The sequence below is a fragment of the Leucoraja erinacea genome, chromosome 16, assembly GCF_028641065.1.
Source record: "Leucoraja erinacea ecotype New England chromosome 16, Leri_hhj_1, whole genome shotgun sequence".
Lineage (NCBI taxonomy): Eukaryota > Metazoa > Chordata > Chondrichthyes > Rajiformes > Rajidae > Leucoraja > Leucoraja erinaceus.
In genome coordinates this window covers 8,592,586-8,609,980 of record NC_073392.1, presented here as the reverse complement: position 1 = coordinate 8,609,980, position 17,395 = coordinate 8,592,586, and the positions used below count along the sequence as shown (strand labels likewise).

General features: G+C 44.6%; 1 protein-coding gene across 5 annotated transcripts in view; it reads right to left on the bottom strand.

The window, feature by feature from the left end:
• LOC129704505 (chemokine-like protein TAFA-1) overlaps positions 1–17,395 on the bottom strand; it is a 366,980-nt gene that overhangs the window by 152,621 nt on the left and 196,964 nt on the right. For 4 of the 5 annotated variants that reach the window (XM_055647638.1, XM_055647639.1, XM_055647637.1 and 1 more), the window contains one exon: positions 16,733–16,780. The exons of the other annotated variant lie outside the window; for it this stretch is intronic. In XM_055647638.1, coding sequence (XP_055503613.1) covers positions 16,733–16,780 — 48 coding nt within the window. The remainder of the gene's footprint in view (positions 1–16,732; positions 16,781–17,395) is intronic. 5 annotated transcript variants of the gene reach the window in all.

The window sequence follows — 17,395 nt, the reverse complement described above, 5'->3', positions numbered from 1 at the left end:
AATGTAACCAGACAGCATCCCAAGAATAGCCCTGCACTGGACACCAGAAGGGAAAAGGAAAAGAGGGAGACCCAAAACCACCTGGTGTCGAACTGTGGAGGAGGAACTGAAAACAATGGACCTGACCTGGGGTAGTGTCCAGAAGCTAGCCCAGAACAGGCAGGAGTGGAGGACCATCGTTGCTGCCCTGCATGCCTGGAGGCATAATAGGCAGTAAGTAAGTAAGTACACACACAACTGATGTCATTAAGACAAGACAGCATTTCAGCAAAATTATTGAATAATTATTAAACTACTGACTAATTATAAGATTTATGCAGTGCATTTAAATAATAAAGGTACCATTGTAATCAAAGTGCACTAATTCATTGTCGACCTAAACTCTTACCATCGGAAAATAAATAATCATTTTAATTACAAAGAGTTATTACACATGCTATTACTCCAGTTTTACATCTCAACAGAGGGTGATAACTTGTGAAAAAGATATTCGACGGCCTATTTTTACCCGCAAGACAGCATGGTTTAAGGCTATGCCTTAATATTAAATAGCAGGCCATCTGAAACAATTTTCAACAAAATGGGAGAAATTTGGTGCAAGCAATTTGCGCTTGACATACTCAGCCTTAATCAATCCTGACTACTCCCAGCAATACTCCCTGGTCCCACCAGACAGTCTGTTCCTTAGCAACTGTAGACACACCAATAAAAGTGGAGAACAACTAACCATCATAGCACGGTCTTCTCAGGCGCCGTGAAAACTGTGTCACTGCACACCGAAAGCGCCAAATCAATTGGACTCTAACTTCACTTTAATTATTCTGACACAACCAATTCGTGGCAACAAATATGTCATATTCTGTAAACGGGTCTATTCTCCTCGGGCCCAGTTGCTTCTCTTTTCAAAACCAAGCATACTCCTCGACGAGCAATAATTCTACCTGTCCATTTACAGTTTGCAGTTCAGTTTATTGTCACATGTACCGAGGTACAGTGAAAAGCTTTTGTTGCCTGCTATCCAGTCAGCAGAAAGACAATACATTATTACAATCGAGCCATCTACAGTGTGCAGATACGTACATGAATAAGGGAATAACGTTTATTGCAAGTTAATCCGATCAAGGATAGTCCGAGGGTCGCCATTGATGTAGATAGTAGTTCAGCAGTGCTCACTGGTTGGGGTAGGATGATTCAGTTGCCTGATAACAGCTGGGAAGAAATTGTCCCTGAATCTGGGTGTGTGCGTTTTCACACTATTGTACCTTTTGCGTGATGGGAGAGGGGCGAAGAGGGAGTGGCCAGGGTGCGTCTCATCCTTGATTATGCTGCTGGCCTTGCCGAGGCAGCGTGAGGTATAAATGGAGCCAATAGAAGGGAGGATGTGGTTTGTGTGATGGTCTGTGCTGCGTCCACAATTCCATCACATCATTTTAAACTTACTCACCTATTGCAAATAAATGAGTCCCCAACCAGGTTGCTTCAATCGTTCCAACGGAGTTTTCCGCCCAGACTGACTGGTTGCATCATGGCCTGGTTCGGTAACCCAAACACCCATGAACTTTACTTCATTATACTTTACTTTAGAGATACAGCGTGGAAACAGGCCCTTTGGCACAGTCCTTGTACACAACGATCCCTGTTCACTAGCACTATCCTACACAGCAGGGACAAGTTACAATCTTTGCCGAAGCCGTTAGCCTACAAACCTGTACATTTTTGGGATGGGGGGGGGAAACCGGAGCACCCGGGAGAAAATCCTCGTAATCATGGGGAGAACGTGCAAACTCCGTACAGGCAGCACCCATAGTCAGGATCGAACCTGGGTCCTTGGCGCTGTAAGGCAGCGACTCTGCCACTGCACCACCTTGCCGCCGCAACAAAGGAAGCTGGAGATAGTGATGAACATTACCCAGTCCATCAGGGTACTGATCTCCTCGCAATCAGAGGGGTCTATGGGAGGCACTGCCAGAAAGAAAGGCTGCTAACACCATCAAAGACCACAACACCCTGGACACACTCTCATCTCGCTACTGCCAGCCGGAAAAAGATAAAGGAGTCACTAAAACTGTGACCTCCAGGTTCAAGAGCAGCTTCTTCTCAGTAACCATCAAGATTTTGAGCACTTCATAACACTAACCACAACCCTACTTCTGCAAATAAAATATAGCATGGGCTTCATTTAGGTTGCACTATGGACTTCAGTTTTGTGTAATTATAAACTGGTTACTGTCCATTACTGATTATTAATTTATTGCATTGTGTGTTATTGAGTTAATGGGCTTGTAAAGCTGCAGCCAGCGGCGGAAAACCCGGGGGTGGGTGGGGGAATCCCCCCCCATGTTTTGAGAGGTGGGGGACATCCCCCCCAGGTTTTTGTAATCCGGTTTTTAAAACCCAGTGAAATCTCCGCTCTCCGCGGGACAGCGCGGGTAGGAACGATGATCGAGGGCGCCGATTGGATGAGAGAGACGTCAGTCAGCAGGCAATGGGGGCGGGACATGATGATTCAGCGCGATGATTGGAGGAGAGAGGAGTAAGGGGGGAGGGACTGAGGATAGAGTGGTGATTGAAGGGGGGAGACGTGGCACAGACCTGCTCCTCATCCGCAGCCAGGATCTATCCAGGCTCTCCGTCCCCACCCGAGTGCCTCCCCTCCCCACGGGTGGCCAGGGAGGTCAGATGGGAGCTGTACCCCCAGGCCCACAGCCAGCGTAGAGAAGCTGCTCAAAACCCACCTCACTCTGCCTGTCCCGCCAGGTGAGCCTACAGCCCTTCCTGGACTTGTGGGAAATATGGCCAGCGCGGAGTAGTAGTGCTGGTGTCCCATCAGTCCAGGCATGGCTGTAGGTTAACCCGGCGAGACAGGCAGAGTTGAGCTGCATTTAGCGCTAGATTGAGCCTCCGAAGCTTCGTGTGTGAGTGTCCGCATGCGTGCGCGGCCGCCAGGAAATTGTGTCCCCCACTTTCATATGAAGAAAGACTGGATAGACTCGGCTTGTACTCGCTAGGATTTAGAAGATTGAGGGGGGATCTTATAGAAACTTACAAAATTCTTAAGGGGTTGGACAGGCTATATGCAGGAAGATTGTTCCCGATGTTGGGGAAGTCCAGAACAAGGGGTCACAGTTTAAGGATAAGGGTGAAGTCATTTAGGACCGAGATGAGAAAAAACATTTTTCACACAGAGAGTGGTGAATCGGTGGAATTCTCTGCCACAGAATGTAGTTGAGGCCAGTTCATTGGCTATATTTAAGAGGGAGTTAGATGTGGCCCTTGTGGCTAAAGGGATCAGGGGGTATGAAGAGAAGGCAGGTACAGGATACTGAGTTGGATGATCAGCCATGATCATATTAATGGTGGTGCAGGCTGCTCCAACACCGGAAATTGGAGGAACAGCACCTCATATTCCGCTTGGGGAGTCTGCATCCTGGGGGCATGAACATTGAATTCTCCCAATTTTGTTAATCCTTGCTGTCTCCTCCCCTTCCTCAGCCCTCCTGCTGTCTCCTCCCATCCCCCAGACTTCGGGCTCCTCCTTCTTTTTCCTTTCTTCTCTCTGCCCCCCCACCCCCCCCATCAGTCTGAAGAAGGGTTTTGGCCCGAAACGTTGGCTATTTCCTTCGCTCCATAGATGCTGCTGCACCCGCTGAGTTTCTCCAGCTTTTTGTGTACCTTCGATTTTCCAGCATCTTCAATTCCTTCTTAAACACAAAGGCAAACTGAATACTTTTGATTGCAAGGTTTTCTTGATGAACAAAATGTTTAAAAAGATGACAAGTGAAATCTGCTCTGCACTACTGATATACAGATTTTGCCAAAGGTTTCAAGTTATTAAACTATTTAATTAGTAACAAAGTTAAATAGATCAGAAACAGAACAAAAACAAGGCCTTTTTGTGGCTATTCTGCAATCCCTCAAAAGTGAAAAGAAATCACTTGAAAAGCTATCAATTGGCTCAAAATTAAGCCACAAAGATAATTGTCTTAGGTTTCAAAAGCAAATGAGATCACATGGTCTGTGTTGCTTACTATAAATCTACAAGCACCATTCTTAATTCACTCAAGTAATTTCTTCCTAATTGGAAAATTCCTTATGTATTATTGCGAAATCTACAAGAAATTACAGAGTATTGTGGACGCAGCCCAGACCATCACACAATCCAATCTCCCTTCCATTGAATCCAACTACACTTCATGCTGCCTCGGCAAGGCCACCAGCATAATCAAGAGCCAGTCTCAACCTGGTCACTCCCTCTATACCCCTCTCCCACCTGGTCATGCCCTCTATTCCCCCTACACCAGCATCAAGCAAGAGGTACAGAAGTGTGAAAAGGCATACCTCCAGATTCAAGGACAATATCTTCCCAGCTGTTATCAGGCATTTGAACCATCCTCCATCCAAAAGAATGGATCAGCCGGGCTTATACTCACTAGAATATGTGTGTTATGATTGTGTTTATAATTTGTTTGGTTGTTTTGTTGTTTGTCTTTTGCACAAAAGTCCGCGAGCATTGCCACTTTCATTTCACCGCACATCTCGTATGTGTATGTGACAAATAAACTTGACGACTTGATTTGAATTTAGAAGGATGAGAGGATATCTTATAGAAACATATAACATTCTTAAGGGATTGGACAGGCTAGATGCAGGAAAAATGTTCCCCATGTTGTGAGAGTCCATAACCAGGGGTCACAGTTTAAGAATAAGGGGTAGGCCATTTAGGACTGAGATGAGGAAAATCTTTTTCACCCAGAGAGTTGTGAATCTGTGGAATTCTCTGCCACAGAAGGCAGTGGAGGCCTATTCACTGGATGTATTTAAGGGAGAGTTAGATATAGCTCTTATGGCTAACGGAGTCGAGGGATATTGGGAGAAACGGGAACAGGGTACTGATTCCGGATTATCACCCATGATCATTTTGAATGGTGGTGCAGGCTCGAAGGGCCAAATGTCCTACTCCTGCACCTATTTTCTATGTTTCTATGTTTCTACCCTATCACCAACTAGACAGCAGCCCTGAGCTACAATCTACCTCATCGGAGACCCTCGTCCTATCTTTAATTGGACTTTACTGGACATTATCTTGCACTAAACGTTATTCCCTTTATCCTGTATCTGTACATTGGATGTAATCATGTAAGTCCTTTGGTTGACTGCTTAGCACACAACAAAAATCTTTTCACTGAACCTCGGGTATACGTGACTATGAAGTAAACTAATCTTAAACCAAAAACACTTTTTTTCTTAAACGAGCAAGCTGGTGCTGGCCAATTTTTGAAAGAATTGCTCAGTGGTTGAATGCTTCAATCCATTTTAGAAGTAACAAAATATCCAATTAGTTAAGAAAGCTTCTTATCCACTTGCAGAGCTGGACGTTTTAGTTTTACAACAGTCTAAAGGTTTTAGTAACTTCAGGAGAATTTTTTTTTTTTGAAAATGTAATCCGCTCTGGGCAGATTAATGACCAACACATCAAAACTTGGATCAATTCCCAACTAAGGTGAAGTCAATTCGAATAACGAAGTACAATTTGGATTGTGCTTCTTGTCTGCTCAGTGGCATAAAAAACGAGCAAGTTTGTTTAGTTTTAATTTAGAGATACAGCGCGGAAACAGGCCGTTCGGCCCACCTGTAAATTGCTAGTTCTAAGCCTCCCCCCAGTCTAGTTTCAGTCAAAAACCACTGAATCAAGCACTTGCGCAACTAATCTTTATTTTGACAAAACACAATTACAGTTCCAAACTACTGTACCTATTTCTTGTCCCCCCCCCCCCCCCCCCCCCCACCAGCCTGAAGAAGTGTTTCGGCCCGAAACGTTGCCTATTTCCTTCGCTCCATAGATGCTGCTGCACCCGCTGAGTTTCTCCAGCTTTTTTGTGTACCATCGATTTTCCAGCATCTGTAGTTCCTTCTTAAACATACTGTACCTATCCACTGCGAGTTCGATCCTCGTATCTGCCTGATCAAGCCCTCTAGGCCTCGCTCACACAGAGACACTCCAGAAGGTCATGCAGTCCTAAGCGCTCTCCCAGAAGATCGACGAAGGACATCGTGGCCGTGGACTTTTATAGGTCCGTGGATCTCAAGGAGCCGAACCACATGGGGGTGGTCTCTTTACAATCCAATTACAGATATCGATTAACCCCGTTCATAACAGACATTTCCCTAACCCAATAGTACAGTGTACATTGTACATTGAATACATTGTATTCAAACAGCGTTTTTCGGAGGAAGCGAACCTCGCAACAATTACCCTGATATGCAAGAAAACCAGACAAGGCTCAATACCTCATCCAATCAACATTCCGTAACATTGACTTTGCAACATTATTTACAATTATTTACAAGATGTATGTCTGGTTTGCAGTCATCCAATCCATTCTATGTGTTTTGCACCTAATTACCAGGGTCTGCAGATGTTCCCATTCTCTTCCTGAAGCTCAGATCTGGGCTCTGGACAAACTGGCACCACTCTGCAGCTTGTCCCAGTTCTACAGAGAGCACTTTCAAATTGACCAAATGGCCTAGCAGCCCTGAAGCCTTTACTCAATTTTAGAGTCCTAGCCTCTCCAATCTGGCCAGGATTAACACACCGAGTCCCCGCCGACCAGTGATCCCTGTACACACTAACACTATCCTACCCATTAGGGACAATTTACAATTGTTACCACAGCCAAATCAACCTACAAACCTGCACGCCTTTGGAGTGTGGGAGGAAGCCGGAGCGCCCGGAGAAAACCCATGTGGTCACGGGGAGAACGTACAAACTGCGTACAGACAGCAACAGTAGTCGGGATCTAACCCGGGTCTCTGGCACTGTAAGGCAGCAACTCAACCGCTGCGCCACCGTGCCGCTCCACACAGTGATCAAGACTCAAGATTCAAGAGAGTTTATTGTCATGTGTCCCTGATAGGACAATGAAATTCTTGCTTTGCTTCAGCACAACAGAACATAGTAGGCATTGACTACAGAACAGATCAGTGTGTCCATATACCATTATGTAAATATATACACACATAGACAGACATAGACATAGACATAGAAATTAGGTGCAGGAGTAGGCCATTCGGCCCTTCGAGCCTGCACCGCCATTCAATATGATCATGTCTGATCATCCAACTCAGTATCCCGTACCTGCCTTCTCTCCATACCCTCTGATCCCCTTGGCCACAAGGGCCACATCTAACTCCCTCTTAAATATAGCCAATGAACTGGCCTCAACTACCCTCTGTGGCAGAGAGTTCCAGAGATTCACCACTCTCTGTGTGAAAAAAGTTCTCCTCATCTCGGTTTTAAAGGATTTCCCCCTTATCCTTAAGCTGTGACCCCTTGTCCTGGACTTCCCCAACATCGGGAACAATCTTCCTGCATCTAGCCTGTCCAACCCCTTAACCCCAACATGAATAAATAAACTAAACTGATGAAGTGCAAATAACAGATAATGGGCTATTAATGTTCGGAGTTGTTCAGGGTGGGGCACAACGTGTGAGGGATATGAATAAAAAGTCCAGATCAAAATTTGTAATTTTATATTAATTAGCATAAATGTGCCCTGGAAGTGGTAATTTGCATATTGTTCCAGTTGTTTTTTTCATAGTTAAATTTGCGAAGGGCCTGAAAGCAACCTATATTGGAGACAGAAGAGCATGCAGCAATGTTGGCCTTTGGGCATGAACAGTTAATACTCATTTAGAGAGCATATTAACCAGCTAATGATGTGGAAAGCACGATTCGGCAAGTCCAATGGTTATAGTCCCAGCATCTAATATTAATTAATAACAACTCCCTTTTGTTTATACGTTGCCCGCTAGCTAATAGTGCTCATTGCCAGGAGGAACTAAAGACACAAATAATTATATAAGTTACACATTCTTGTGTAACTCTTGATTATTTAAATAACCTACAGCAATGGTAAGAGAATTTCACTTGGTGTGAAATTCAATTGCACTGCATAGTCTTTTTCAGAGCCACTCAACTGAAAATGGGCATATTTCAGTGAAATATGATATGACAATTTCTGGATCACTTCAGCCCATTCGGCAAATTTGACGGGACACATCCCTTGCACTCCGTGCTTCTACATCAAATGATATTTTGGTGTCAGGCACACACTAAATTATGAAATTGCCATGCAACTTTACTTTAGAAGTTGCACCAGGAAGGGCATTGTTGAGCACCCCTTCGATAAGTAGTCGTTATTGATTTACTGATTAGTACGGGTGTCAGGGGTTAAAAATTCCAATGTTCATAAGTGATAGGAGCAGAATTAGGCCATTCGGCCCAACAAGTTTACTCCGCCATTCATTCATGGCAGATCTATCTCTCCCTCTTAACCCCATTCCCCTGCCTTCTCCACATAACCTCTGACACCCATACTAATCACCATAATCTTTGTTGTGGGATGAAGGCAGGTGAATGGGGTTGAGAGGGGAAAGATAGATCAGCCATGATTGAATGGTGGAGTAGACTTGATGGTCCCAGTTGCAGTCGCTAAGCATTCTCTCATCTCCCTCCAAAACCTTGGGACTCACGTGGTCACTTGGTGAACTTGCAAACTCCGTACAGACATCACACGTGGTCAGGATGGAACCTGAGTCTCCGACACTGTGAGGCAGCAATTCTACCAGCTGCACCACTGTGTCACCCTGCTATTGCTAGCTGACGTGTGTCTTCAATTATCTGACTGTGCTCCAGCATCAGACAACTCGTGATGTCCTGCAGCAGAGTGCAAGCTTGTATTTATTGCTCAGCACACTCATCCTGAAGAAGAGTCTCGACCCAAAACGTCGCCTATTTCCTTCGCTCCATGGATGCTGCCTCACCCGCTGAGTTTCTCCAACATTTTTGTCTACCTTATGACATTAACTGATCTGTTGTCATGCATAACTGTTATGTTTCAGATGCCAGTTGACCATGTTTTATTCACAAAAGGTCAATTAGTTGTAAACAAGGCAGCAAATTCAGCTCGCATATCGTTCTTAATGTGGAGATGAGACACAGGGTTAGGACTGGCACTTTGGCGCAGCGGGTAGAGCTGCTGCCTCAGAGCACCAGGCACCAGGCACCAGGGTTCTATCCTGACCTCAGGTGCTGGCTGTGTGGAGTTTGCACGTTCTGCCTATTTATCCACACGAGCTTCCTCTGGATCATAGATCAAAGAATGACACAGCGTGGAAACTTGCCCACACCCAGCCCAACTTGCCCACACCGACCAACATGTCCCATCTACACGTCCCATATGCCTGCATTTGGCCCATATCCCTCTAAGCCTGTCCTATCCATGTACCCGTCCAATTGCTTCTTAAACGTTGCCATAGTACCTCTTCCGGCAGCTCGTTCCACCCGCCCACAACCCTTTGTGTGAACCGGATGCTCCGGTTTCCACCCCCATTCCAAGGATGCGCGGGTTTGTAGGTTAATTGGCCCCCGTAAATTGCCCCTAATGTGGATGCAAAAGTGGGATAACATGGAACTAGTGTGAACGGGTGACCGATAGTCGGCATGGACCTGGTGGGCCGAAGGGCCTGTGTGCATTCTGCAAATTACAATCAATCAATCTGCATTTTATGGCTCTGTTATAGTGCAATCAAAGTAGAAGTGCAGAACTATAATAAAGAAACAGCAGCCTTTGTTCTACAGGTTCAAATACATTTTATATGTATATTCCAATTCTGAAGGCATTAAAGATACTTTTCCCACTCCTTCTCCGATAGGCACTGGGATAATGAATCTGTATAAATGTTACCACCATTTTAATACTTGTCAACAACTGATTAATACTTGATGATAATTGCAGAATTATAAATTCCTTGCTTGCAATGAATTGCTCAATATTCTTCAACAATGCTCCCAATACACGGATGATGTACTGTAGGTAGGCAATAATACGTTTTAATTTCGTCATGTGCATATTAGTGCCAGAATATTTATGATTTTTAATATAGCAGATTGCTTGCTAATTAGGAGCCTGTCAAAGCCTGTTATGTTACGGCATTGCTGATTGAATTAGGAAATTCCTGGCCATTCAAGTACCCAGTGAGTTAGATTTAATATTCTATCTGATTCTTTAAAGGTTCAAAGGCTACTGTTTAATTGCATGATTGTTAATTCCTAATTTTTCAATTATTTTGGCTCGCAGGAGTTGTCCTTGAGAAAATGCTTGAACAACTGAGAACTTCAGTCCGAAGAAGAGTCTCGACCCGAAACGTCACCCATTCCTTCTCTCCAGAGATGCTGCCTGTCCCGCAGAGTTACTCTAGCTTTTTGTGTCTTTCAGATTAAACAAGCATCTGCGGTTCCTTCCTGCACATCTTCAACCTATGCTGGCTTTACCTTGCACTAAATGTTATTCCCTTAACATGTATCTATATAACATTTTAGGTGGCACAGTGACGCAGAGGTAGAGCTGCTGCCTCACAGCATCAGGAACCCAGTTCTGGGTGCAAACTGTACGGAGTTTGCACATTCTCCCTGGGACCACGCGGGTTTTCTCCAGGTGCTCCAGTTTCCTCCCACTTTCCAAAGCCGTGCGGGTTTGTAGGCACAAATGTCCCTAGTGTGTAGGGAATTGATGAGAAAGTGGGATTACATAAAACTAGTATGGCATGGGCTTGGTGGGCTGAAGGGCCTGTTTCCATGCTATATCTCTACACTAAACTAAACATGAATTCATATTTAATGCAGATTATGCTTTTATATAGTTTATTTACATTTAATTTAAAAATACTCTGAGATACTCTCACAACAAGGACCTTGTAATATTTCACCTTTTAATAGGGAGTAAGCAATATTTTCTTATCACCTTTGTATTCTGCAATATTTTATTTATATGGGTGTAGAAAATCATGAGATGAATAGATTGGGTTGACACAGAGTATCCTGCTCAGAGTTGGGGAATCAAGAACCGGAAGACATAGGTTGAGGGTGAAGGGAGAAAGAATGAAGAGGAATCTGAGGGGTAACTTTTTCACATAAAGGGTGGTGGGTGTATGGAATGAGCTGCCAGAGGAGGATGTTGAGGCAGGGACTATTATGTTTCAGAGATAATTAGACAGGTTCATGGATAGAACAGGGATATGGGCCAAACGCAGGCAACTGGGACTAGTGCAGCTGGGACATGTTGGTCGGTGTGGGCACATTGGATCGAAGGGCATGTTTCCATGCTATATCACTCTATGACTCTACTGACTGGAGACTAATTCTGAATATTTGCCATTTTAAACCATGCAAGGTACAAATAAGAGCAAGACCTATCACCATGAAAGATGGAGCCTGCATTGAATATAAGATGTGTGGGAACAATTCAGACATTAGCAAAAAAAACTCACAATTATTTATCTTATTTTGCAAAAATCTTCAGTTTGATTTATTTATGCTTCCAAATTAAGTACATTCACATGCGAGATCCACCCGAGTGTTCAAACTGAAACCTAGAATCACGGCTGTTTCTTTCAGAAGGACACAAAATGCTGGAGTAACTCAGCGAGGCAGGCAGCATCGTTGGATATAAGGAAAGGGTGACATTTCAGGTCACGATCCTATAGACTGAGCGTCAGGGGAGAGGGAGACGCAGAGATATGGTGGGGAAAGGTGTGAAATCAGGACATCAAAGGGGACGAAGCTCGAGGAAAATGTAGAATGGATCTTTGTTATTATTTCCGTCGCTCCATAGATGCTGCTGCCCGCTGAGTTTCTCCAGCATTTTTGTGTACCATGGATCATTGTTAGCTAGGAGAAGGTGACAACGAAGCATGCAAAGATAAAATATAATTAGGAAGACAGTCAGACTGGTCAGAGAACTAGGATGGGGGAGGGATGGAGAGAGAGGGAAAGTAAGGGTTATTTAAAGTTAGAGAAGTCAATGTTCATACTGTAGGGTTGGATGCTGCACAGCTTTCTCAGCTGTCAGATGAGATATTACAATTTAATCTCTCTTATTCCATGGTCCTAATGGAATTTCAGAACATTGAAGCAATATTTTCACAGAAAGAGTGATGACCTCAGCAACATTCTTCTCCCAAATCAAAAATAGACCCATGGCTCGCTTATTTATTTCATTACATATTGTTATGTATTTCTGGTACAGAAAGGTAAAATTAAAATGACAGCTTGAGAAGTTTTGGCTTATGAAAGTATAACATAAAAGTGGTTACATGTCAATAAAAAGCAACAAAGAATGTTTCATTTGTGTTTTTTAAATCAATATGGTATAAATTGGCCAAGACATTTAGTTTAGTTTAGTTTAGAGATACAGCGCGGAAACAGGCTCTTCGGCCCACCGAGTCCACACCAACCATCGATCCCCGCACACTTACACTATCCTACACACACTAGGGACATTGTACAATTATACCAATACAATTAACCTACAAGCCTGTGGGTCTTGGTAGTGTGGGAGGAAACCGGAGAAAACCCGCGCAGGTCACGGGGAGAACATACAAACTCCCGACAGACAAGCACCCGGAGTCAGGATTGAACCCGGGTCTCTGGCGCTGTAAGGTAGTAGCTCCACCACTGCACCACTGTGCCGCCCCCTAAACTGCCGTGTACACCTAGAGTGTAGTTTTGATAGAGTGCATCTTCCACAGTGTGGAACGGTTGGAAATTCAGTGAATATCTTGTACGTTAGAGAGCATATTGATCGGCGGCAATTTGATTGCCCAAAATTTTAGAAGATTACAAATAATTATGGATGCTGCCTGGACAATCATCGGTACTGACCTCCCCACCATCGAAAGGATCTATAGGAGTCGCTGCCTCAAAAAGGCAGCCAGCATCATCAGAGACCCACACCACCCCTGCTACACTCTCTTAGAACCATAGAAACATAGAAATTAGGCGCAGGAGTAGGCCATTTGGCCCTTCGAGCCTGCACCGCCATTCAATATGTTCATGGCTGATTATCCAACTCAGTATCCTGTACCTGCCTTCTCTCCATACCCCCTGATCCCTTTAGCCACAAGGGCCACATCTAACTCCCTTTTAAATATAGCCAATAAACTGGCCTCAACTACCTTCTGTAGCAGAGAATTCCAGAGATTCACCACTCTCTATGTGAAAAATGTTTTTCTCATCTCGGTCCTAAAAGGTTTCCCCCTTATCCTTAAACTGTGACCCCTTGTTCTGGACTTCCCCAACATCGGGAATAATCTTCCTGCATCTAGCCTGTCCAACCCCTTAAGAATTTTGTAAGTTTCTATAAGATCCCCCCTCAGTCTTCTAAATTCCAGCGAGTACAAGCCGAGTCTATCCAGTCTTTCTTCCTATGAAAGTCCTGACATCCCAGGAATCAGTCTGGTGAACCTTCTCTGTACTCCCTCTATGGCAAGAATGTATTTGCTCAGATTAGGCGACCAAAACTGTACGCTATACTGCAGGTGTGGTCTCACCAAGACCCTGTACAACTGCAGTAGAACCTCCCTTCTCCTATACTCAAATCGTTTTGCTATGAATGCTAACATACCAGTCACTTTCTTCACTGCCTGCTGCACCTGGATGCCTACTTTCATTGACTGGTGTACCATGACACCCACGTCCCGTTGCATCTCCCCCTTTCCCAATCGGCCACTCTTAACTCCTGCCATCAGGAAGTGGGCACAAGAGTGTGAAAACCATGACCACCAGGTTCTGGAGCAGCTTCTTCCCAACAACACTACAAAAAACACCAACTAAACAATGAATTACGAACTGTCTTCATTGCACTTGGGATCGGGCTTTTGGTCTGCACTAGTATTGCTTTTCAAAATGTTTTGAACTGTCTTTTATTTATTGTGTTATCTATGAGCACCGTGTTTACAGGTACCGTGTTGCTACTGTGTGTACGATCTTCATTGTGAAGATAGACACTAAGTGCTGGAGTAACTCAGCGGCTCAGGCAGCATCTCTGGAGGAAAAGGATGGGTGATGTTTCGGGTCAGAACCGGGTCTAGAGAAGAGTTCCGATCCGAAACGTCACCCATTCTTTTTCTCCAGAGACGCAGCCTGACCTGCGGTGTTAATGCACACTTCGTGTCTATATTCGGTATAAACCAGCAACTGCTGTTGCTTCCGATACAACCATTTCATTGTTTCGGTACGCATCACACTGTCGACACTTGAGCAAAGGAATGCAGTGAAGCAGGGGAAAGAAATACTGCTTGGTACTTACAGAATCGGGCAAGATAAATAAAGAAATAACAGTCGTGATCAGTTCAATTAAACGCCCCAACGTTAATTAAACGGAGTCATGGAATTTTACTTCCTCTTCCAGTAATCAGTCCTGTTAGAGTAGGTCGGTTGGGTAGAATGCTACCCTGTGTCATGTGGGAACAACAAGGTGAGCAGTAGCATTGAGCTCCAGATACAGACTTCAGAACTTGGGTATCATTTGGCATTACTATCGAGCTTTTGAGAGATTTAAGTTTACACATCCCAGAAAGTGGTCACCCCATAAATCTAAAGGATTGAAGTAAGTAAGTAAGTTTATTGGCCAAGTATTCACATACAAGGAATTTGCCTTGGTGCTCCGCCCACAAGTAACAACATGACATACAGCGACAGTTACGAATGACTCAGAAAACACTAAACATTATTAACAATAAAACATTCATGATAAAACACCATTGATCAAGCATGCAATATACCAGATCAAAGGGAGGCTACAGATTTTTGGCTGTTGAGTAGAGCAACTACTCCTGGATAAAAACTGTTTTTATGTCTGGCTGTGGCAGCTTTGACAGTCCGGAGTCGCCTTCCAGAGGGAAGTGATTCAAAGAGTTTGTGGCCAGGGTGAGAGGGGTCAGCGATGATCTTATCCGCTCACTTCCTGGCCCTTGCAGTGTACAGTTCATCGATGGAGGGAAGGTTGCAGCCAATAACCTTCTCTGCTGATCGGATGATTCGCTGCAGCCTCCGGGTGTCGTGCTTGGTGGCTGAGCCAAACTAGACCATGATGGAGAAGGTGAGGACAGACTCTATGAAGGGCCAGGGATTAGTGCTGGCTGGGGTCTTTCCAGTGTGTCATGCTGCTGATGGACAACTTTTGGTACTGGAGGTGGCAATGGTTCAGATATGCCTGGTTCAGTCTGATTCAGATGTGTGGCGCTGTAGTTTACTGTAGTTTACTGAACTGTGCCGAATGGCAGCCAAAAAGACTGGAGAGAGTGAAAGGAATTCAGTGGTCGATGGAGTCAAGGGAGAGTCGAGAGACTGAAGAAGGGTCTTGACCCAAAACTTCTATCTATGTTCTCCAGAGATGCTGCCTGACCCGCTGAGTTACTCCAGCATTTTGTGTCTTTCTGTGTATTAACCAGTCCTTAGTTTCTGCTTCTAGTGTTTAATTGTCTTTAGACTTTAGAGATACAGTGTGGAAACAGGCCCTCCGTGCAGACCAGCGATCCCCGTACACTCGCACTATCCTACACACACTAGGGACAATTTACAATTGTACCAAAGCCAATTAACCTACAAACCTGTTCGTCTTTGGAGTGTGATGTGGAAACTGAAGATCTGGGAGGAAAACTCACGCAGGTCACGGGGAGAATGGACAAACTCGTACAGACAAGCACCCGTAGACTGGATCTAACCCGGGTCTCTCGTGCTGTAAGGCAGTAGCTCTGCCGCTGCGCCACCGTGCCACCATTGCGTGGCGTATACGAGCTTGATTACTGCTGGGAAGAAGCAATTCTTGAACCTGGTGGTCACGGTTTTCAAGCCTACACCTTCATCCCGATGGAATAAAATGAATACAATGGATAGATTGAATACAATGAGGTGATGTGAAGACTTCATAAAACATTAGTAGTCCATGAATAGAGTATGTTCTGGCCACCAGATCATAAGAAGCACAGGAGGATGCAGATTAGAATTATATGAATCTTGCTGGTGCTGGACAATTAAAGTTGTGGGCAGGGATATATGGAGCGGGCTGCCAGAGGTGATTGTTGATTCAGGTGCTATAACAACATTTACAAGAAACTTGGTGAGGCACATAAGGGTGGCACATTGGCGCAGCGGTAGAGTTGCTACCAGAGACCCGGGTTCGATCCTGACCATGGGTGCTGCCTGTATAGAGCGTGTATGTTCTCCCCGTGTCCTGCATGGGTTTTCTCCGGGTGCTCTGGTTTCCTCCCACACTCCAAAGACGCATATGTTTGTAGCTTAATTGGCTTCGGTAAAAATTGTAAATTGTCCCTCGTGTGTGGGATGGTGCTCCTGTGTCTGTGGGGTAATCGCTGGTGGGCACAGACACGGTGGGCTGAAAGGCTTTTTTCTGGACTGTAGCTCTAAAGTCTAAAGATTGTGGGGGGGTTTTCTGGGATGAAGAATATCAGAAGAGACTTAACTTTGGTGAGATGTATTAATTATGAGGGACTTTAGCAGGGTAAATATGAAGGGCCTTTTTCCCTGAGCAGCGAGGTCAGAAACTGAACTGCACAGATTGAAATTAATTGTATTATTAGAGTGGATTTGAGGGAAAGTAATTTCAAACTAATGAGTGTTGGTGGTTTGCAGCTCACTGCCTGAATGTTTGGTGCACGACAGAGACCATCATAACATATAAAATATACAGGGATAAACGCTTCAATAGTTGAACATGCAGGGTTACAAGCCAAGTCTAGGGGAGTGGCTTTAGGCATTAGACTTTAGAGATACAGCGCGGGAACAGTGCCCTTCGGGCCCACTAAATCCGCGCCGACCAGCGATCACCCCGTACGCTAGCCGACATACACTAGGAATAATTTTGCAACTTACCAAAGCCAAACTTGTACGTCTTTGGAATGTGGGAGGAAACCAGAGAACCTGGAGAAAACAGACAGGGAGAATGTAGAAACTCAGTAAATACAAGCACCCGCAGTCAGGATCGAACCCGCGTCTAAGGCAGCAACTCTACCGCTAAGCCACACTGCCACCCGAGTGGGTTTAGTCTGAAGTCTACTTTTGTTTGGCATTACCAGAATGGGGCAAATTGCTCCCTTTTGTGTTGTAAGTTTCTATAATTTTATGAACCTTATATCCTCAATAAAAGTTACTGCAAAAAATGTAACAACATTAGTTTAGTCACATCACAGAACATTATTACAATCTCTCTGTGGACAATCATTTCATAAGTTCTAGGAGCAGAATTGTGTCATTCGGCCCATCAAGTCTACTCTGACATTCAAGCATGGCTGATCTATCTCTCCCCCTCAACCTCATTCTCCTGCCTTCTCCCCTTAACCCCTAACACCCGTACTAATCACAAAATCTCCACACCTGTCAACAGGTTAACTCACCGATACTTTCCTTTCAATGTTCATAAAAATGTACAAAATGTGCATGGTGGTGCAGCGGTTGATTTGCTGCCTTACAGCACCAGAGACCAGGGTTCGATCCTGACCACGGGTGCTGTCTGTACGGAGCTTGTACGTTCTCCCC